At 33.6% G+C, this 24,008-nt stretch overlaps 2 protein-coding genes across 2 annotated transcripts; one reads left to right on the top strand and one right to left on the bottom strand.

Annotated features, from left to right (window-relative positions):
- Positions 1–144: 144 nt before the first annotated feature.
- On the top strand, positions 145–14,592 carry LOC144842765 (uncharacterized). Its single transcript, XM_078699295.1, has 14 exons — positions 145–177; positions 989–1,045; positions 1,223–1,254; positions 2,281–2,450; positions 2,863–3,117; positions 3,841–4,080; positions 4,623–4,856; positions 5,921–6,160; positions 6,679–6,720; positions 7,054–7,170; positions 8,293–8,571; positions 9,150–9,485; positions 10,326–10,562; positions 11,167–14,592. Exons 2-14 carry the CDS (start codon positions 992–994, stop codon positions 11,643–11,645), a joined length of 2,715 nt encoding a protein of 904 aa, XP_078555421.1. The 5' UTR covers positions 145–177; positions 989–991; the 3' UTR covers positions 11,646–14,592.
- Positions 14,593–14,597: 5 nt separating this feature from the next.
- LOC144842791 (uncharacterized) lies at positions 14,598–23,552 on the bottom strand. The gene is made up of 5 exons (XM_078699329.1): positions 23,272–23,552; positions 22,034–22,199; positions 17,875–18,021; positions 16,328–16,687; positions 14,598–15,391 (listed from the first exon to the last, which is right to left on the bottom strand). Exons 1-5 carry the CDS (start codon positions 23,329–23,331, stop codon positions 15,057–15,059), a joined length of 1,068 nt encoding a protein of 355 aa, XP_078555455.1. The 5' UTR covers positions 23,332–23,552; the 3' UTR covers positions 14,598–15,056.
- Positions 23,553–24,008: the final 456 nt, after the last annotated feature.

Raw genomic sequence — 24,008 nt, 5'->3', positions numbered from 1 at the left:
TTATTTTGATTTCGTAATAGAAAAAGTATTTTGGCACACATATCGTGTCATCCACATTGGGGAGAGGAAACAAATTGGTGGCGCTACGTAATTTTAATTACGTGTAGAGCGCCACCAATATTCCCACCACCAGTACCAGAACCATATTTCGCGATCGGTATAGGCTGGTTTTTTCAGGTAATAAGTAATAATTTTAACTACTAAATCCCTTTAAATCTAGGATAATTTAGTATTAATATATAAAACTAGCTAAGTCCTAACAATTTAAGCCCACCATGGTTTTGGCCGACTTTCATTGGCTCATTAAACGGGTTGGATTTGTACCCAAAATGATGATCAGTCGTTTCCTTCGTGCCAGTCCTCGCTCCCCGTAAAGAGTGGGGTGTGTCTCGGGAGAATTCTTGAAAGTGTAAAGTGTCGATACTAGGGCATGGGCCTAGATAGTAAGCCTAGGCTTGTTTTGTTTTATAGTTAGTACAAATGAGATAAAGTTAATCGTTTATCCTCCTGATAATAACAGTTTCCTTATTACCTTACAGTTAGAAGAATGTATTAATCTTGTTTGAATTGTGATAAAAATTTGTAATAATAATAAAAATGGGCCTGCAGGGCCTATATTTTAGTATTTATAGCCTACTACTATTCTAGCTAGCTACTCAGCTACTACGTATTAGGCCTAGTATGTAGATAGTATAAAGGTAAGGCCATAATATTATTATAAACTAGTTGGCCCCAAAATATAAGTGCTCCTGACCTCTGGTCTGACTGATTTTGCTGAAGTGAAAAAACTATTGAAGGTACTAGAATTTGTTGCAGAGAGTGATTTGGAAGATGGAAACGTGTACAGTGTTTGATTGCCGCTAAAAAATTCACCTACTGGAAAACATGCTTTAGGCACATGGACAGGTTTGGTTTATTTTATAAATTATAGATATCATATATATAATAATCAAATTCCTAAATATTTAATATATTTTTTTTGCTATAGGACATGGCAGGAGATTGGCAATGCATTAGATTTGTTTTTGTGGTCATCCTATTTCCTGTAAGTGAATAATATTGGTATATGTAAACAATAGACATACAAATGTAGTATGACTGAATAGTATGACTGTGACCGTATAAGCTACTAATACTTAAGAAGTCCGTAATGTATAAAACAGATTAAAACATCAATAATTTTACTTTTACATTTTTTATTTACTTCAATTTTTTTTCAAAGGTTGTACTTGTAGCACAAGACTGTCAATATGGGTAAGTAAATTAAAGCTATTTCACACTTACCAAATGGCATTTTACACCTTTTAATACTACTGTACTAAGTAATATTTAATTATTTATTCTGTCTTTTTACTGAATGACACTTTCAGTGCTAAAGCATTGATTGATTTCTAAAGTGGTTCAGTAGAGAACATCAACAATATAATAAAACTAATTCAAAAATTTACATTAGTACACACACATTTAAGGTAACTATCTACAAAACCTATAATGGAGGAAATTCAAGGTAAAAGATACTTAATTATAATACTTTAATCAGTAATATTTTAGATTGATTTTTTAAAAGTTGAAAGTGACATAAATTTATAGTTTGTTTTTGTGTCATTTGAAAGTTTGTTTAATAATTTGGTTGATGGATATACAAACGTTGTTTACCTTTTGTAATTAATTTAAAGTGTATTATTACTCTGACTACTGTATGTGTACAATATAATATGAGTACAAGCAATCATTAGGAGTTGTGGCTTGGTGGTTATGATGCTTTATTAAAGCTTGGCTACCACTCCAAGGGTCCTGGGTTCCCGTCACATGACAGGATTTTTTCTAAGGACCAAATTACTCCACTCCCAAAGACTTGTAATAAGACTTTGTTTATGTAGAGCATCTTTTGTATATGTTTGTCTTGTAAACCTCTGAGGGTCCCTAATGATCAGCAATAGCTGGATGGATCACCCTCATTAAATAAAAATAAGTAACATAACATGGATCATGATCATTTAGACACTTGAATTCTTCCAAGTCTGTTTACCAGTATTTGGAGAGAGTTTGCATTACACTTTGACCAAACACAGACACAGTAATTAATGAATAACTAACTAATTAATTAGTAACTAACCCTTTCACACTGCAAATATGATATAAACTCTTTCAAACTCTTTCTAAAATCCCATTTTCACTACAAATGACAATTACTGCGATTAACCCCTTTCACCTCAACACTCGCCTCTAAACATTTAGAAGAATTTGGATTAATTGTTATAGTTCTATCTTTTTTTGCAGATTATATAAATCAGAAGTAAGTTCTGGTTTTAAATGCTGTGTTTCATGTAAAACGTGGGATTTATATTACCGGTATAGGACTGCAGACTGTCAAATCGAACCAAATGTGTGCATGAGTGATACCGGTATCCGGGAAGAGAGAGTGTATTATGGGCAAGATATGCTTAAAGGTAATCAATAATAAACCATCAAGTTGCTATCAACTTAATCATCTACTCATCATCATCGTCATCAATAAGGTATTAGAGGACATCATAACATCAACTTTATTATCATTAAAAACTATCATCTTAATAAAAATGATATTAAATTAAAACCGATTTATATTCATATTATTTATAGTGAGCGAGGGCGATTTGAGTCTATTGGGAACACTTTGAACAAGCCTCTCCATTTTTGTATACCAAATAAAGTTTGCTTTAAACTTTTTTCTAATTAAACTCATATTTTTACCCTGAAATATTGAAAATTAACCCTTAATCACTTAGCCAAGGAAACTTTCCCGATCCCTGCCACTCTTTATGGAATGACAGTTTATGCCATGAAGTTTTTGACAACAATTCATGCTTGGTTTACTTGCAGATCTTGCTGATCCGGCCGTCCTCAACTGTCCAATTAGCGGTCAATTTATTTTCAACTGTGATGAGGGGAAGAGTTTTACAGTTACATCAATTGACTTCAAGTTAAACACTACCCATGAAGGGAGTATAAAGGATCTAGCTTGTACGTACCCTCCAGGTTCAATACTAGAGCTTGGAAGCAATACTGTTGAGTGCACTGCCCAGGATCAGATCAAAAGTAATAGGCTTCATTGTAATTTTACTGTCACAGTTATTGGTAAGTTTACTTTACTAAAGGACCATATGTAAAACACGTACAATATCTATACTTGATATGTTTTTTATCCTGTATAAAAAATTGAATATGTTTTTTTTTTAATAAATAAATTGTACTTTTGTTTCACTATGCAAATTTGTTTGTGCGAATCAAATCACGCTACCCTTTTCACCACACAAGAGCAAATAGCTGCGATTTTTAGTTCCTTTCGATTCGCATGAGTGCTCATGAGCGCTTCATAACTAACAAGCTCCGATTGGTTGCAAAATGTTTTGCTACAAAAAAGTAGAAAATATTCTTTTACTAATTTTGCTGAAGCTAAAGGCCTAGTACATCTTTCGAGACGAGTAGAGTGTCACAGCGGTGTACTAGCTCAAACAGCCACTGCTGTGGACAGACGTTAGAACACTAGAATTGGCAGTATTGACATGATGTGACACTTAGGGGAGAAGCATGTCATGTGGTTGAAAAGTGTAACATCTAAGTCCACATCCCGAATACCGTTGGTGTAATGTTTTAAGATAAAACTATGTAGCGCCACCTATCGGTGGGACGCGCACGGTACGCGAAAACGGTGGAATAAAGCGGAAACAAAACCAACTCAACTACTTGTGCAACAATCTTTATTATTTTGTGACTATCAACATAAAACAAAGCATAACACACATTAAAGTTGGAATGGTGCTATCTTGTGATTTTAGTAAAATATTTTTCTTATTACAGATAATGAGAAACCTCAAATTCAGTGCCAAATATTGAAATTGAATACAACAATAGGAAAGAATTGTACCAATGTGACATATGATTCTATACATGTTCAAGATAATTCCGGAATGGTACCGGAAGTAAACTGCAGTATTCCGCACGGAGCTCTTCTATTAATTGGGCAGCATAATGTCACTTGCACTGCAGTTGATAATGCATTAAATATTAACTACTGTAATAGCCAGGTTTTGGTTGAAGGTAATATTATTGTTATTTTAATAATTCTTAATCAAGTTGATTCGGCGTAAAATAGCTTTTTTTCATTATTATAAGTTTTATTTACATGGTCATTTTTGTAAGTTTAAATTTATATTACATGTTACGTATATATTTCTGTTTCCTATATTTATAGCAACCATTTCAATCACACATCTGTACTGACTGTGTGCGTAACGTTTTTCCCAGTTGTTATGTTGTACATGGTTGTAAATTTATTAAGCAAAAAATCGCAGAATTCAACCGATTTTGGGGAACTTGGGACGTACACATTTTAGATAAATATTATGTCTCATTTTACGAAACTTTAAACAATTTTGTAGTTGTTTATATTTTGATTTTAAGTCGGCATAAGCACAAAATACAGTGGATTGTCATTTATTTATTTTATTTAAAAAAATTATTATTTCATACGCATCCAGCGAGAACAAACTTTACAGGATGGACCTTGGGATTGGAAAGCAATCACGTTAACCACCAAGCCACAGCTCCACTACTATTGCTACTTTTATTTAATTCAACAGATAATGAGAGACCACAACTTATATGTCACAACAAAACTGTTACAACAATTACTGGTAAAAATTACAGCAACAGTTCAACATTTGAAACAACAGCGTGGGATAATTCTATGGAACTACTACAACCAACATGCAATATGACTGAGAACTTATCAATTGGTCAACATGTGATTCGTTGTAATGTTACTGATAGCTCTTTGAATACAAATGAATGCTTTGGTGTGATAACTGTTGAAGGTAAGATTGTGTTAAATTGTATTGTACCACCCCCACTCTTCTCCCACACATCCAGTGTTTTTTATGAATTTGTTAACACTGTCAGCAAATCTATAGATTAGATCAACTTTTAGGCTTTTCTTTTTGTTATGTTTAAATGTGTTTTTATATTTATATCTATATTTTCATCCTGTAATTGGTGTATTCACTGTTGGATGTGAAAGAATAAAATACAAATACAAAGCAATAATTTCATACAAAGCAATGTTATCTTAGGGTGAGTCTGTTTGCTACATGTGAACCACAGTACCAACAGGGCTCTTGTTTTTTTCCCCTTCAAATCTTTATCTGTCATACTTATCGTCTTGGGTAGATATTCATCACTTTTCATGAATCTCTTTCAGGGGTCCGATAGTCCGTCATTAATTTTTAGTTTGATGTGTTGCTTCTTTTGAGTTATTTGTTTATGTTGCCTATCAATTTACAGTAGTTTGTGGTCTCCTAACTTGTCTTTTAACTTTTCATAGCAATTATTTGTAAGCTTATTTGGCTGGAGTATCCATCGAATGCCATAACCTATGTCCTATGGTTTTGTATTTTCTCTTGCCAAATTTGATTTAACCATTTTAGTTATTTTGTTCTATTTCATTATTACTTCTATAGAGTACCGTATTTATTTGCATAAACACCCCTAGTGTTTTTTTGTTTAGGAGGGTTTTTAGGGCGTTTGGGAGCGTTTATTCAAGAAAGGCGTTTATTTGGGGGAGGCATTAATTTTAGCGTCATGTACAATAAATTAAACACCCACTAGTGTAAAAAAAAGATAGATATGATAAAATACAGTAAAAATTGTATCAAAATGCTTGGTAAATTGTAGATCATGTCAATCAATGAATTCTACCACAAATAGAAATGTGTTGTAATACAATACTGTTTATATGATGCATGTGGCGGGGCGTTTATTCCAAAGGATGTTCTACGAAGGGCGTTTAATCCAAAGGATGTTCTACGAGGGGCGTTTATTCCAAAGGATGTTCTACGAAGGGCGTTTATTCGAATAAATACGGTTTCTTTTTATTTACTAGACAATGAAAAGCCAGAACTTGAATGTAAAGATCAGAATTTCACAACTAATGCTGGAAGCAAATACGCAAACGTGACATTTAAGTTACCTGATTGCTCGGATAATTCAGGGGAGCGTTTGGTTCCAAATTGCACTGTGCAACCAGGGTCTCGTCTTAAATTTGGAACGCATGCCGTAACCTGTAGTGTACATGATAGTTCACTAAATACTAATACGTGTAGTGCAAAGATTACTGTTCAAGGTAAACAAATTTTGTATTATATTTTGAATGATAATTCATACCTAGTTATTTATTTGTTTGTTTGTTTGTCCTGTCTTCGTCCATACTTGGTCTCTTGTGTAGTGTATGTACCGTCTGTAACCCCTGTTTGTCTCTGTCTATGAACATTGATTCAAATTTTTTATAACAACTTCTTTCCTGGTGGAACCTGTCTTAAAGCTTTCTGAGCTTATTTGAGTTTCTCCAGATACAAGGCATTAACTATTAATTTGATTCATATTTGTCAACATATTTTGAATTTTACTTTGTGTAAATAAATAAATGAATGAATACCTTTTTATATTATTATTAAGCATAATAATATTCGTTCCAAGAACTTCACATTATATATTAGCAATTTTTTTTGCATTATATTTGATGATAATTGATACCTTTTTATAATAATCATAAAAATATTTGTTCTTATATAGCGCTCATTGTACAATGCTTCTAAGCGCTTCACATTATATATTAGAAGTTCCTTTTTTTGTACATTACAGAATTTCAAGATTCATCTGGTTCAAAATTAAAAAAAAAAATAAGTAAGTATTACAGAAAACGTGATACCTTTTACCTAACATCCTAACTAATCTGTAAAGATTATTAATTTGATAAAGTAGTGGAGCTGTAGCTTGGTGGTTAACATGCTTGCCTTCCAATCCCAAGGTCCAGGTTTCAATCCTCACCTAGTAGTGCCAGGGTTGTAACTCACGACTCTTTCAACTCTTTCAACTCAAATGAGATTTAGTTTATAAGATACGATGATAAATTATAAAAAAATAGTTTAACCATCCTGTAATTGGCGAGTTACTCACCGCTTGATGTGTATAAAAAAAAATTGGTTTTTCTAAAATGTGTTTGTTTTTATTTATTAGGTGTGATAATACCTGTTATTATATGCCTCATATTACTAGTATTTGTGGGTCCTGCTTTTTATTGCTACTGCAAGCTAAGAAGAAGAAAAACATGTGATACTCGTGCTGTATATAATGGTTAGTTGCAATATATAGTAGAAATAAATTACCTTAAGCAACTATCGTTGCAGCAACCTCACGTCTAGCTTAACTCCAAGAGTTTTTTTTTTTGGGTTGTACCGTAGTTCATCCATTGAGTCCTCCAGAATTGATGAGAAATCAACACATCCTTCACCACCTCCCACCCCAATAACCACGCCCTCCCACCCCAATAACCACGCCCTCCCACCCCAATAACCACACCCTCCCACCCCAATAACCACGCCCTCCCACCCCAATAACCACGCCCTCCCTTCCCAATAACCATGCCCTCCCACCCCAATAACCACACCCTCCCACCCAAATAACCACATCCTCCCACCCAAATAACCACACCCTCCCACCCCAATAACCACGCCCTCCCACCCCAATAACCAAACCATCCCAACCCAATAACCACGCCCTCCCATCCCAATAACCACACCCTCCCACCCCAATAACCATGCCACACTGTTTTTTTCCTTCATGAATTGTAGCTTAAAGATGTATTGTCCCTTGAAACACAAAAAAATGAAGATCAAAATATTCTAAATTTAAATTGGCCATATCAAAGTAATATTAAAGTTATTCACTTTAAGTCGAAAATTTGAGCCAAAAGCAACAAGTTTACGTAATTTACAGGTAAATTCGTTGGATTACATTTCGTCTGGAAAATCGTCGCGAGCGAAAGTAAACAAAGATTTCAAACCACGAGTACGCATTATGCATATGCTAATTATGATTGTTTACAACTCGTCACGGTTGAGAAGGTATTTTCACACAGATCGTGAGGAAGTTTTATGATTATGCATACAGAGAGTAGCCAAACAAGCGCGTTTCATTATGGGATATGTTTTGACTGAAAACTTTGACTGGAAGTCAAAGTTATTTTTTTAACAAAAAACGTCTGTATTTCAGTTAAATGATTTTTTTTTCGACAAATTTTTGGTGATAGTTAATAACTATTATGATACTTCAAAATGACCCACCTTTTTTCAAAATCTGTTATTTTTTATTTTTTTGGAATTAGTCAAAGGGACACTACATCTTTAATCTTATATTCTATTAATTTTAGACAATTGTACTTGATTTGGTTTTATATAATTGTTCATTCATTCAAAGGCAATGGAGAAGTTACTATAGAGACTGGGTCATGGCTTGTTTTTGAAAACATTGGAGCAACATTTGTTGATGTGAAGCTTTCGATCAGTAACATGAGTCATGATTTTGAAGCAGTGACACTGACTTGGACCAGCAAAAGAAACCAATCTATTCACCGTCACAAAACAATTGAGAAGAAAGATTACAATATGACGCAGACAATTAGTAAATTATTGGCTGATACAACATACAAATTTAAACTGAAAGAATTTGGTACAGAAAAAAAGATAAAAACACAGAGTAAGTAGTATTTAATATTAATTACTTGTAATATAGTACTTGCTTAGTTATTTGGCAAAATAGAATTTTACCAAGTATAGTACTTGCTTTGATTGTTAGCACGATAGTGCTTACAATTTTTAAGTTATCATTCTGAAAATGTTGGTGTACATGGGTGTATATTTACAGAACATGCCTCTTGATTTTCAAGTTAATTGATATATTGGTCATGTCACAAAAGCTTATACTAAAATCTGACTTTCCTGTATCTTACATATGAGATATTTTAGCACGCCCTCTATCCTTTTAACATTAATTATCAAGTAGTGAGCCCTCCCTCTCTGAATATAGTTTATATAGTATATTTTGCCAAGTACTTCACTCAGTTTCTGAGTGCTATCATTTTATTTATTGTAAGTAGTTGTTGAATCTTGTTCTGCTTTATAAGATGGTATCTTGGTTGTATAATAAACCATTACTGTAGTAATTGCATGTTTACAGTTTTTGTCACTGCCCTCTAGTTTCTCATTTCAACAAAAAATTTAGTATTTGATAAATGTAAACTAAATTAATTTGTTTCAATTCCTTTTTTTTCTCAGAAAATTTAAGTAAATTATTTAACTGTAAAATACAAGGTGTTAATTACGACTCCATTGAAGTCGAATATAAACGAAATAGAGATGCAACTGATCTGAGCCTTAACAATGTATGGTTGGATGTTCAAGAGGTTCGTAGTAGTGTTTCCGAATACAGTGAGGAAAGTGAACCAGATGGTCACTTTGACAAGAAGGTTGATGACCAAAAGGATCACGGAGTATACAAATTTGAGGGTTTGAAGCCAGGACACAAGTACAATGTAATGGTTGAAATCAGAACCTTAAACAACGTCACAATCAGTGACCCGCACAATATTGGATGCGAGATCACAACAAAACGTAAGTAAGAATAATAATGATGTGATACTGAGCATTTATAAAGCATTATAAAGTCTTGAATGATGAACTGAGTTCTTTGAAGTGCACACAGGCAAACTGTACACCCTGGACCTATAGGTTATAGCCTATAAAGACTATAAACTGTAACTACGGTTTATGATTATTTATTTAAGTCCAGCTGGCCTACTGAATGAAAATTGATGACCTGCCTAAAAACTCAAAGACGTCTAAATACAATATAAATTTAAAAAGATGTATTGTCCCCCTGAAAAAATAATTGAATAATTTTTGTTGAATATGCCATTTTAATGTAGCATAATAGAATCCATTGACCAAAAATTGGATCGAAAAAAAAATGTATTTACCTGAAAAAACTGTATAGTAATTTGAAGCAAAAAATGGTCAAATTGGCTTCCAGCCAATGGGTTTTTGGTTGAATTTAACCATTTATTTTGTCATTTTATAAGTGAAAGTATTATTGTTTTCGGTTTTAATTTTTATTAAAACTACAAAATGACATATTCAATGTCTGATTTAATAAATCTTAATTTTTCGTGTTTTTGGGAGACAATACATCTTTAAGTTTATTTATGAGCTTACGTTAGTTAGAATATAGAATAGTGCCAATGTTATATGTATTATTTATATTTTGCACCAGTTGTCATCTAAAATTGTCTGCGCAACAAAGTGACCGGCTATGTACAATAAACATAATTCTTTTTAAATTCAATTCATTTATTGCTTGTACTACACTGTAGGCCTAGAAACCAGTTTTTAATTTGATGACTTAGATGTAAAAAAAACACTCATATTTTTATCTCTTTATCTTTTTATCTACAGGTGTTTCGATTTCACCAGACGTTAGTTGTACCAACGTTGTGGTACACTTCAGTGGGTTGGAGACTGGATATAAACCATTTGTTAAATCATGTTGTGGCAAGTCTACCGTTTCTGAGAATATCGTTACTATTTGCAATCTTCAACCAGGTTCTACTTATATGTTTTCTTACGGTGTTGTACACCAGGATAAGTATCTTCACCAAGGCTATCAGTATGTACATACCAAAACTGCAAACAGTAAGTATTGTCTTTTTAATTTAGACTGTCTTCAGACTGTCGGCATTATGGCAGAAATTTAGGTTTGATAGGTTTCGGAACACCTACGCATGCTACAAGACTGTCAAGCGAAAAGCGTCTCCCATTCTCTAGACAAATGTAAGTTTATATTATAGTATTAATGCAACATTTATATAGTACTATTTTGTAACGACCGGAGCGCTTAGGTCTGTAGCACGAGGTTAAAAACAGACGAGATAGATTATTTTAAAATTATCAAAGTATATACGCTGTGCTGGGGATAAATTGAAATTGATTGATTGCAATTTTTCAGCTAGACTCTAAATAAAAAGTAATACTAATAATGAAAAAATCAGTGGAGCTGTAATTTGTTGAAAACTTAAATAGGAGTCCAGGGTTCAATCCTGACCTAGTGCCAGGGTTGTAACTCACAACTCTTTCAACTCCAACTCACTGCAAGTGAGACTTAGTTTATAAGCATGATACATTATAAAAAAGTTTATCCATCCTGTAATTGGTGAGTTGCTCACTGTAGGATGTAGTATGAAATAATAAAAAAAAACCTAGAGCTTATGGAAATTAAATAGTGGGTTTGTTTTTTCAGTGGAATCTGATAAAATTCCTAGATGTAAAGACGGCATTCTTGAGTTGTTTGATAGAAGAAAATCTAAATTCATCAGAGTTATTAGTGAAATGAAGGATAGCGATTCTTTCTTCGAAAAACTTGCAAGAGCTCTTAAGTATACAGATTCATTTCCAGTTTTAAGGGATGAGATATTGAAATTATATAATACCAAATTTTTTGATGGTTTGATATATAGTAGAAGTATAGACTGTGATACTATGAGTGTTCATAAGTTTTTGGAATTGTTCTTTAATGAATTATCATGGACCGAGTATGACGAACATACCGAAATCGATGAAAATGTACAGCTGTTAAAATCCGAAGAGGATAAGGTATTTGAGTTTTTAGATCTTATTGCCAAAGAACATTCCGAGTGTCTCGAGTGTCAGAACATTTTTCATGCTCATTTACATCATAATGATATTTATAATAACATAAGCACATCATATAATAAATAAAAATATCTTAAGAGAGGTCTTCCAGTAGTTACTGTATGGGGCAGAGGGTGGGGGGGGGGGGGTTGTACATACAATGGTATGAGCCAAACATGTGACATAGTTTATTCGATAGCAACCTTGTTTTTGGATTATGGGACGAGATTGTACTATACAAGGTATGCCAGGCTTTGTTTTCCTGTCGACGTTATTCGACGTTATCGTTAACAATAATCGGCGATCTTCTACGTAAACATTGAAATGTTAACGATTTACAGGAGAAGGTACTCGCTATCGTTATCATTTCAACTTGATCGTTTTCAAACGATCGTCATTGAACTGTTCGATCAACGATCAACGACGATAGCGTCGAATAACGTCGACAGGAAAACAGGCTTTAGTATGGGTTGCCTTCTGAAAAAGATGTGGAACCAAGAGGGATTTCACTTGCGTATTTTCTGAAAATTAATATTAACAAAGAATATTGTTTTCTGAGATCTTGCCACTTCTTTTTGCTGTTTTACTTTACCGTTTTGATTTATCTTTCTGCCTTTATTATTTCATTTGTATCTCCATTAAGATCTAGTCCGTGATACCTGTAAAGTATTGTCGTTTTGTAATAATTTGCCTTTGTGGAATATTTACTATTATTATTATTTAGCGCTTAATGCTCAAAGCTACTAAGCGCTTAACAGTATTAGCCCAGTTATTGGATTAAACTTGTGTGGACATAATTAATATGCAGCTAGTAATCAACGAAGTTGACCTTACCAGGTACCCATTTGTACACCTGGGTGGAGAGAGGGAAACGCAAGTAAAGTGCCTTTCCTAAGCATATGCAATGTGACGTTAGTGTTGTTTTTATAATCGATTAAAATCGATAACAAATTTTAATGCAAATTTATGTTATAAAATCGATTAAAAATCATTGTAAACTAATTTTTTTTATACTATAAAGCTAAGTTTTATATGTGTTTGATAAATCATAAATCATTAAATCTGTTTAAAACATTTTTAATTAGCAAAAGCGTTCTTTGGTTAAGACGTTGAGTTGCGCACAAACCCAATATGTATGTTAAATTCGTGTACTCGGATTTCTAAAATATATTATTTTAAATGTAGTTTTATTAAATATCTCTGTAACCCAATAGTATTAATAGTAGTATTAGTAGTATATACTACCAAAAAATAGTGAATTTTTGTGTTAGAAAATCGCTTAAAATTGATAACCTAGTTAATGAACGTTTGTGTTATAAAATTGATTAAAAATCACTGTAAACAAATAATATTTTATATTATAAAATTGATTTAAAATCAAAACGTGAAAACATTATTTTATGTGTATAAAACCGTTTATTCAAACCTGCAAAAAAAATAGTGCATTTTTATGTTATAAAATCCGATTAAAATTGATAACCAAGTTAATGTTATAAAATTGATTAAAAATCACTGTAAACAAATTGTATTTTATACTATAAAATCGATTAAAAATGGTGAAACATTATTTTTTATGTTTTATGTACGCCTAATCAAAATAAAACTGTTCAAACCTGTAACAATATATATGTTTAATAGCAAAGCGTCCTTTGGGTGAGATGTTAAGCTGTGCACAAACCTCATGTACATGATAAATGTAATTTATGTTTTAACGTTTAACGTTTTTTTTTATTGTTGTCTAAATAATGCTGTATAAAGAAAATTTCTGAAATATTAAAGTATTAGATTTTGTAAGAAAAATACATTTATACGATTCATAATTCAATAAATTGTTAACCACAGAATAGCCCTCCCTACATAAGATTTCTCGCAAATAGCATGCGTGACGCAGGGTGGATGGGAAGGATTTGGGAACAAACATCACGACGCGTACGTACGTGATTTGTTGTCTGTACGTACGCGGCGTGACGTTGCTCTCAACCCCATTGTGCAATTACGTTCCTTGCGAAATTTAAGCTATTTGCGGTAAACCTTATTCTTTCAATCCTCAATGATTTTATATTAATTATGCAATAAATTAATGTATAATAATATTATATTGTATCTTTTTGAATAACCGATTCAGACGTAATGGGAAGAATGTAGCACATAGACTTGCCCCAAGTTTTATTCGATTTTTGTCTGAAAATAAAAACTCAAAGTAGTATACGTATGAAACGCCATATGTGCAAAAATATTTATCTTTTTACTAAAATTAAGACAAAACTCCGTCTGGAACCCAGACTAATGCTTCTCGGGGTCATCCATAGCAAAGTTTCGTTTCTGGAGGGTAGACGAGGAAGACCGTAATGCAAGGACGGTCAAGCGCAACGGAAGGACGGTCAAGCGCAACGCAAAGACGTTCAAGTGCAACGCAAGGACAGTCAAGCGCAAAGCAAAGACGGTCACGCGCAACGCAAATACGTTCAAGCGCGACGCAAAGACGGTCAAGCGCAACGGCAAAGACAGTCAAGCGCAACGCAAAGACGGCCAAACGTAACGCAAGGACGGTCAAGCGCAACACAAGTACTTTGTTGTCCAATCGTAAGCGATGTATTACCGACTGTCTCTTGTCATTGCTCAACTCTTGCCTTGCGCTCGTTTGCGTTTCGTCCTAGTGGGAACTTAACTTAGCGGTTGCGGGTCGTGCCCTCTATGCTACCACTTTGTTACCATTTTGTAAAAAGTAAGTAATATATAATCAATAAAATTGTATAAAAAATGAACCAATAACTCTGTTGTAAATTTGTCCTATTGGGTACTATTTACACACAAGTGTCGTTGCCTGGATTGTTTAAATAGATTTCGACGACAGTATATCTGTATAATTTATATCTTTCATCCCTCATAGGGAAATTAACAAAAGAATGAGATGGATTACATCATATTCTTACAATAAAAAGTAATATATAAAAGTAAACACCACTGTTATTAATTTTTTTGTGTTGGGAACGACTCAAGAATACAATTAAATCAAAGATCGTCAATCTTTAGTAAGAGTTAACTTTTTCAGCCATTCTTTATTTCAATGTAAATCAAATATTGCGCACCGCTTTGCTCTGCATAAATAATATATGATAGGCCTATACATTGTATTTAATCTGTATTTCTTACTTCTTGAACGTGCAGACCTTACTTTATATCCAAGTATTTTCCCCTAATCCAAAAATTCTAATCCTAAAAATAAATATCCTTAAAATTCTAATCCTAAAAATAAATATCCTAAAAATTCTAAAACACTATATTATACCTGACATCTTTCATCCGAAAAGTTAGCAAGCAATGGCATTCCAAAAAATCAAATGGGTCACTGTATTTGATAGTAAATGAGAAAAGACCCGTACATGAACACTTAGCCTACCAAAGTGTTGCAATTCTTCATGTTTCCGCCTAAATATAACCATTCAGCCTATTGAATAATTAAATACGTATACTGTGTATTAAATGCGATTCTCCGAGTCAAACACATTCAGTGCCGGTGGTACGTATTTTAGAAAAACTGTGACTTTGTGTATTTCTTCGTATTAAAAGCAACACGAATGCACACGTTGTTACTATTATTATAATGCATACCACAGCTATAAAGTTGAACGATATCATATCAGAGGACGCATTGAAATGTTCTTGCAAATTATTTGTGACCATTGACACATCTATTTGTACATGTTGAGTAGTGTAGCGTTCTACAGGTTCTGTGTGTCTTACTGATCCAGTATGTAATACTATTCCCTGTTCTGTTGCTTTTACTACGCTTGTTTTTCCTAGGCCTCCTGACATTTTGTTTGTACTGTGACCTGAAAGAAAGTAGGAATTGAAAACATGGTTAATGTCATTCCTTACATCGTTTTTTTATAAGTGTTTGTTTAATCTAACATTAGAAGGAATATGCCTAGTACAGGGACATTTTCGAAAAGTGGCCAAAACTGTGTATTAAAATAACACTTGCAATCCAGTGTGTAAAAAATAATTTCTTTTTAAGGTGTATTAATCTATTACTTATTACAATTGTTCTTTCATAATATCATCATATGTCCCAACAGTTGTTATATTTTACAGATGCTTTTAACATATTTTCATAAATTAAAGGCATAGTATGTATAATCTCATTTTCATCTGTCATGTTAAAAAGAATGTGCTCTGGACATATTTTATGAATGAAGACATTTGGAATATATTTCCATTTTGTTTCCTCGTCATGTAACAGTCTTTTTAGCCATATAACATTAAGTGCTTCTGTATGCATGTAAAACTATATAATTAAGATTAATTGATTTCAGAATAACAATTCCACATCACAACAATACTTGAACATAAACGATAAATCACACTAAAATAGGATGTTTTCCCTCTACTTTGCTAAGTATTCTTTATTAAAACGCTTCCAATTTATTGTGGTGGCCTCCTGTACTTTATTTCCAAAGTAAATTTTCTGTTTTACTTCCGATAAACTCCTGCTGACGATTCTTTATAACCACTAATTTGGTAATAATTGTAATATAATATAAAATATATAAATTTATAAATATATAAATAAATAAATATAAATATAAAATTTATAAATATATAAATACATATAAATATATAAAATATAATGAATTGTTTGACGATCAAACGCTATTGGTCTGGACGTATTGGCCTAGTTTTCAAGGCAAGCCATAAGAGGGGGAATGTCCCGTTTCTGAATCACCCACTGACGTCATGGTATAAATTCAAACTTTTGTAAAACGTACTTTTCATTTTAATAGAAGTTGGCAAGAACGGCGAATGTCTATACGTCCTTGCAGTTGTACCGCTATACGTACTTGTATGCCTATGTAATGATGATGTGGGCATATTTTGCTGTAATGAAGTTGTAGGCATATGTGTCCGAATTGAAGTTGCACCGACAGTCCGCATTTTAGTCTGTGATTCTATTCTTTTTAAAGGCGATAGCGTCGATTTAACTGCAGCATGCATCATCGACTGTGTACAATAGATATTTACTGGAGCGCCATCATATTGGCATACTGCTTTTCTTCTTTGAGTTTCATCATTTTCATAACAGTTTGAACACGGTTTGCAGTTGCCTGTTAACTGATCTTCATAGTATCCTAAAAATGATATAATTCGTCGTAGGTTAATAGTTATTAAGGAGTTCGTGTGCACACATAATATCCTTGCGATATTTTTTAACCTTAGAAAAAGTAGCTCAGATTAGTCTATAGCAAACTTCAACATGCAAATAAAGTACTAGTTTCGCTAGAAAGATTTGCCAGTAGTGTAGACCAGTTGAAACTGGATAAATCTAGTTTGCACAAGTAACTCAGCGAATCAAATCACAGGCTTTGTAGACATGTTATCTCGCAGATTAAGCTCTACTATACACTTGCAAACTTTACCAAAGTTTTGGAGAAGTTTGTGATATCCAGTTATAACTGGATGCTGTCGGTTTGTCTGGAGGCTCACACGACCGTACAGCACCCAATAACCTGTTACTGATTCGCCGAGTCTACAAAGCAAACAAGCACAGTACAGCCTAACTTCTGCAACTAGTTTTCTGTAGTTTGCCGAAGTTTATCTATCCTACTATAGAAAAGATTTCTTGCCAAACGTGACATTTTTAAACTAAAGTTTGCTACACCAGCCTCCAGTAACTGTGTCGAATTGATAATGATGATCCTGTCAAGTGTATATCAAAATATAAGAAAATTAATGAAAAAAGGAGTAATACAGAATTCATATATGTAAAAATGTTACTTATGAACTGTAACGACATTTACAAGTTAAATAATACGATTTTATGTAATATGAGATAATATGAATGTGAATAAAAGTGGTGTTTGCGCCACAAAAGAGAAAAAAAAAACTGTGTCGAACTTTATGTACATTTTTAAGGCTGAAAACTAGTTGCAGAAGTTCTACACAGTATAGGCCACATCCTCTTGACATACTAGTTCTGCTGAGGTTTACTAAATCTGTGTAAATCGTTAATTCTAACAGTCTACAATGTAAACCGTTTGACAAACTTGGGAAAAACAAACTGAAGAAAAACAGTTTCAACTGGTCTACATTGGTTTATACTCTATCAAACTGGAAACGTGTGTTTTCGAACTCATAGTTTTCTTAAGTTTGCAAAGTGTAGACAAGTCTTAAACTGGCAACATATTTTTGCAAACTGAGTTTTTCAAGAAAAGTTTTCAAAAGTTTGATAGTGTAGATTAGTTGATAATTAGCCAGTGTTAGGCTAGGAACAAATTGACGCACATTTAGAGGTTATATAATCTTGCGCGTTTCTTACCTTGTGGACATTCACCACAATGTGCATTATGTGTACTTGAACACGTACGCGTTGTGGGTCGTGGCGCGTCGCATCTGACGCATGGTGTACACGTGTCGTACGCACTATTGGTACTTGAGTACATGTTGTATCTACACGGAGTGCAAACTATAGTGAAAAAAAGAACACAATTAGGCTTTAAAATTGACGAATTTCTTGCCAAGTCTGGAAACTTAGAGTGTGCTCGAGCTTGCCGCAGTGAGGCTTCTGCAAACTGAAGTTTGCCGAAGTTTTGTCAAGTGGTCTACACTAGCAAAACTTTCTTTTGACAGTCTCTAGACTAGTTGACAAACTTCGCTAGTGTAGACTTAGAGTTTCAGTCCCCCGTTAAGAATGTATACACCATAAAAGACATCTGCGCATAAACTCCAGTGTTTTCCAAGTTCGAGTCTGAGCCGGGCTACTACCTACTTTTTTTCCACGCGGATTTAGGTTTGTTTATAATTTATCTTCTTCAGTTATACATTATTTATTTATTTCTCGACAGTATATTCTCTTTCCGTTAAAATGTATTTAACGTCAAATATACGCGAATTTGATCAACTTCGAATAAATGTGTACAGTGGCCTACGTCGCAGTCGAGTGTCGAGTAGGGATCAAGGATCATCAAACAACAATAATAAGAGAAATAGCCGATTTAATCATTTTTTTACTACGGTGAAGCAAGGAGGTAGCCTAATAATATTGTAGGCATAAAATCATACATCCATAATCGCTTCGTTTCGCACGACGCCGCCCACAGATGGTTCCCGAATACACAGAAATGTCAGCGTAAAAAAACTGGCGATTTTAAATGTACGTACCGCAGGACTAAATTTTTGATTTCGGGACTCATTTAAACAAACCGAATTTGTGTTTTGTATGTAACATTAGGGTTGAGGAGGAACAATTTTTAAATTAATATATTCTTTATCCACTCAGGTACGAAATATCATGTTCATGCCTTATATGCCTATAAATATTATACCATTAAATAGAGTAAAACATTTGCGATTTAAAATACTTAATTGTTAAAACTGTCACTGTCATAGTCTTTTGAAATAGTAAAGTACATGTAACGATACACCACTACCACGTTTATATTGTAATTATTAATTAATACAAACTTTGAGAAGCAACTGTCAATAGGGCTAATAAAGTTTATTTGTATATTATGTGTTGTCAATAACTAATTATCTAACTCAATTTAATTAGTAAACAGGGTTAAATCAGGTGGTTAAAATTAGTACCGAAAGTACGAACCAACTTTATATACCATCGAGTAAACATTCTAGAAGTAACGCGCGATTTACCGAATTTTACCCTTACGTAAATTTATATATAGATACGAGGCATTTATTAGATCAACATCCTGTATGCGCATGAAGTATTTCCTTCCAGTCTCAGATCCTCAAGTAATTAGTTAAGCTTGGTTCCCACTAGAACGTAACGCAAGGGCGTAAACGCAACGCAAGCGTTTTAACCAATGACAAGCGAAGTTATAGACAGTTAGCAATCAAAAGCGAATAAGCCATCGCTTGTGATTGGTCAATTCACTTGCGTTGCGTTACGTCCTTGCGTTGCGTCGCTATTGGGAACCACGCTTTATGCTGTAATAGAGCTAGACATAGAAACTATAATTTAAAAATGGCGTTGTTAAACAATTCGGTTATAACAAGATAATATTCGTTCTTAAGCTTGGTTTCTAGGACGCAACGTAAGGGCGAAGTAATTTGACCAATCAAATACGATATATTATTCGAACTGGCGCTTGTCATTGGTCAAATCGCTTGCGTTGCGCTTACTTCCTTGCGTTGCGTCCTATAGTGATAGAACAAAGCATCAGAGCACCGCGTATGCGCTAGGCATCGGAAGTCGGGATGCGAACCAACTCGCTATAAACAAAGAACTTATAACACAAGAATCTCCTGTTCTTCAATTTGCATTCAAAACACAGTATCGGAAGTACAGGGTTAAAAGGTCAAACTGGGCGACGCCATTTCACAGCATGGAGAAGCGCCCCCTCCAAACTAGGAAGTCAATTACTCTACCCCCATAGAGTATTAGCAGATCCCCTCTATGGTTTTGACTTTCTAATTTGATGCGGGCGTCCTACTCCTCAGTCAATTACTCGACCCCCCCTAGAGTATTAGCAGATCCCCTCTATGATTTTGACTTTCTAATTTGATGCGGGCGCCCTACTCCATGGCTCACAATGGCGCCACCCATAGCTCTATTCTATCCCACAATGCCTTTCGAAATTGTTACGCGCTTCGGACGAACAGGAGATTCTTGTGTTATAAGTTCTTTGCTATAAACTATTGTTTGTTGTAGGCCTACGTGCGCACAGTTAATCGAGAGCAATTCTGTTCCCACCGTTTATCAAATCGACTTGAAAACAATACCATTAGCACCAGAAGATTTAATGTTATATGCTTATATAGCAGATCGTTGGTGTTGGTCGACTTTTGTGTGCACTCACTCACTTTTCAGAGGGTCTATTATATTGAAAATTGAAATTAAAAAATTCCGTTTAGAAAATGTGTTGATGTCGAAATTGAAAATGATAAATGGTATGATACTAAAACGAGAAACGGTAAATAAATCACAGGAATGAAATTGTAGCACTTGCTGTTAAGTTTGAGTTACTATTATTATGTGATGAGTTGGAACCAGCTGTTTTATAATTTACCATTAGTATATACGTTCATTAAAAATATAATATTCCGGAAATATTATTTCAATAGAAAATATGTTTATTTTTTTTTCTGTGCGTATAACAAAATAAATGAATATTCTTTCATTCATTTTATTGTTCCACATAAAACAAGTAAAAGATAAGACAAAGACAAGACAAAGAAAAACAAAAAACCTGGTTAATTATTTGTTTATGTGTGGAAACTCAAATAAGCCAAAAAGGGCTTTAAGGCCGAGTATTCCAAAATACATCACATTTTACATGGTAACTTACAATTGTTTTTTAAAAAAAGAAAAAAAAAAGCCAAACAGATTTGGTTGAATATCAATACTTTCACTTTCTGTTTGAGTTATTATATTATGTGATGAGTTGGAACCAGCTGTTTTAAAATTTACCATCAGTATAAAAGTTCATTAAATATATAATATTCCGGAAATATTATTTTTTAATAGAAAATATGTATAATTTTTTTTCTGTGCGTCTAACAAAATAAATAAATAAATATACCACTTTCTGTTTCAGTTACTATATTATGCGATGAGTTGGAACCAGCTGTTTTATAATTTACCATTAGTATAAAAGTTCATTAATATAATATATTATATATTCCGGAAATATTATTTAATTGAAAATATGTCTAAATTTATTTGTGGGCGTATAACAAAATAAATAATTCTGTTAATTAATAATATTGCATAATATTTGCATATTTAATGTATAACTTGCTGCTGTTGAATTATTAATGTTTTAATATTCCATCAACAACGAGGCTGCTGCACTTAGTCAAACGATAAATCAATGTTTATTAATACTGATTTTGGAATTCCCCGTTTTCATTCCCATTGTTTGTAGGCCTATACAATCTAATAATGGCATATACTCTAAGTTTAGATTTCAAAAATTACAGGCGGAACTAACCACAATATTAATCAATTTAAAGCTCTGTCTACACTATCAAAGTTGATGTGATATGCCCATATGGACATGATGGTGTCATATCACTACCATATTTGGGCACATCACACTAGTTTGATAGTGTGGTCAGAGCTTTATATTCTTCAATACCAGAGGCATACGACAAATGTCTGGCTCACTGCCAAACAAAGAGTTGACCAGATGAAGAGACACATAACGAAAATTTAGTAATTTCTGTTTTAACCAATTATCAGATTTCTTTTCGTCGTTGACGTCATTGTCTCACGATCGCTATTATTAGTATTTGCAATTCGTCATTCATTCATTGTCACTAAATATTGATTTTTGATTCATTGTCAAAAATCACTTGAAAATAATTGGGTCAGTTTTGATCGCTCTTTGATCCACATCAAAAAGGTTTTTTTGTCATCGTCATCACATCATCATCATCATCATCATCGTCGGCCTCGCCATCATCATAATCATCATCATTATCATCATCATCATTGACCTTTTGCTTGTACATACTTGTATCATTGTATAATGTACACCTGCGAAGCACGCCGTACCCGGGCTGACACGACGCACACTTTACGCATGGCCCGTGCGCAGTACCATTTTGTCTCCTGAAGTAAGGTTCTTGATTGATCCTTGGACAAATAGCCACTACTCGTACATCACAATTCACGTAATTCTAATAATATAGAAGGTAATATTATTGAGTCGAGACACTGAATTAGTGCATGAGTCGTATGTATTTCTCTGGGTGATATAAAATTAATGGAGGTAAAGATCGTAAGCACAAACGCAAGTTACTTGATTTAAGCTTGGGCGTAATAAGCAGCGCAAATAATTGACTAAATCACAAGATGGATTATTCTGCCACTTGTCGTTGGTCAACTCGTCTGCGTTGCGCTTCTTACGTCCTTGCGTTTCGAGTGGGAACCGAGCTAAACTCTGTCTAAACTAAAAGGTGTGATGATTGTGCCCAAATATGGTAGTCATATGACATCATCATTTCCATATTATTGGCACATCACATGTTTTAGATTAGATTAGAAAGTTTGATAGATCGTAAAATAGCTAAGTGTGTCGCATCACTTGAGGTAATGGCAATTTCAATAGCCTTTATCCAGTCGTGTACAAAACTGATTGTGCTACATGTGTGTAAACCCTTCTCAGTCCCCACAACAAGTTAATACTTGCTCCTAGGAAATCGTTACACTAGAAGCATGATGTTTGTTGAGCAATAATGGAATACTTTCCCTTTGTGAATAAATATTAGAGAAACTCTATGCATAGCTTAAAAAACGAATCTATTCTATAGTAATAATCTATTAATAGAACAATCAATTATAATCATTAAAAAGTTGTACCATTAGGATGATGTGTAAAATCATTTATTATTTAGAATACATTTATTTTTGTATGTATTTAGTATGTTCTCTCTCTGGAAATATTATCTGAAGGAATATGCATGAGTATCGAAGTTTAAACTCTCAACTCTTAACGTCATCACCTACGTGTAATTCTTGCTATGGAGATTTTTTAATCACTTTTTTTTTTGTTCATCAGAGAGTTTTACAAGCAAAATAAATGATCGATAAAACTAATATAAGCGGGTACGGTGCTTTTATATGATACTAATTATTACCTTTTTTTATTGCCAGAACTATTAATAATAATAATTAACAGAAGCGGTAATAGGAAGGACATCAATTACTACTTATTATAGACTATAATAAAACACTAAAGAAACTACTTACCTTTGAGATATGTAGGCCTAGTTGCCACCAAATAAAAATGTATAAAAATGACCTTATCATGTTGTTGGAGACGATAATCCAAAATAGGCCACAATTTATCCGCCTACGACGTAGGCTACATTAAAACGAAGATTTCGTCGTGACAAATAGGTCTACACAGCGTGTACGATACAACGTATATCAATCCATAAGATTTTGCCATAGGTGTGATTCTGACCACGTTTACTTAGTTTTACTTGAAGAGTATTTTTGTATTGAACAACATTATAGGCCTACGTACGACACACCATACACGTAAGTAACAACTAATTAATGTGTTCAAGTTCTAAAAATGTGATGCTGACTTACTATAAATATATCTGTGGGAATTTCCAAGCCACAAAACATGGCAGGGATGGGATTGGCAGCCTGTGTATGATAAACAGACAATAAATATTCAATATTTTCCCCGCTGAAGAACCGAGACCGCTAAGAAATAATTGGTGTGAGGCCTACTGGTCTTAATTAATTAAAATGTTTTAGGCCGGCGTCTAAGCAAAACAAATTAAAAATACAACAAATACAAACTAATAGGCTGAGTACGTTTGGGATTTAGTATACCTAGTCATGGTATAGGATATAATACACGCACAATTCCATGGAAATCAACCTTTCTTTTTATAGACTCTGACGAATAAAGGTAGTGGTACCGTCATGCTAGGACGGATCGCCACTTTTATCCTTCCGGGCCTTTTCTC

Source organism: Antedon bifida, chromosome 5 (genome assembly GCF_963402885.1).
Source record: "Antedon bifida chromosome 5, ecAntBifi1.1, whole genome shotgun sequence".
Taxonomy (NCBI): domain Eukaryota; kingdom Metazoa; phylum Echinodermata; class Crinoidea; order Comatulida; family Antedonidae; genus Antedon; species Antedon bifida.
The sequence above is the reverse complement of the archived record's forward strand: the minus strand, read 5'-3'. Positions and strand labels throughout refer to the sequence as shown.

Excerpts from the sequence above, each read along its gene's own strand:
- LOC144842791 (XM_078699329.1), bottom strand. The coding sequence starts at position 23,331 with ATGATAAGGTCATTTTTATACATTTTTATTTGGTGGCAACTAGGCCTA. Across the intron at positions 16,688-17,874 it reads TTGTGGTGAATGTCCACAAG|GATACTATGAAGATCAGTTA; the intron begins GTAAGAAACGCG and ends TATCATTTTTAG. Across the intron at positions 15,392-16,327 it reads AACTTCTATTAAAATGAAAA|GTCACAGTACAAACAAAATG; the intron begins GTACGTTTTACA and ends ACTTTCTTTCAG.
- LOC144842765 (XM_078699295.1), top strand. The coding sequence starts at position 992 with ATGGCAGGAGATTGGCAATGCATTAGATTTGTTTTTGTGGTCATCCTA. Across the intron at positions 3,118-3,840 it reads TTTTACTGTCACAGTTATTG|ATAATGAGAAACCTCAAATT; the intron begins GTAAGTTTACTT and ends TTCTTATTACAG. Across the intron at positions 6,161-6,678 it reads TGCAAAGATTACTGTTCAAG|AATTTCAAGATTCATCTGGT; the intron begins GTAAACAAATTT and ends TGTACATTACAG.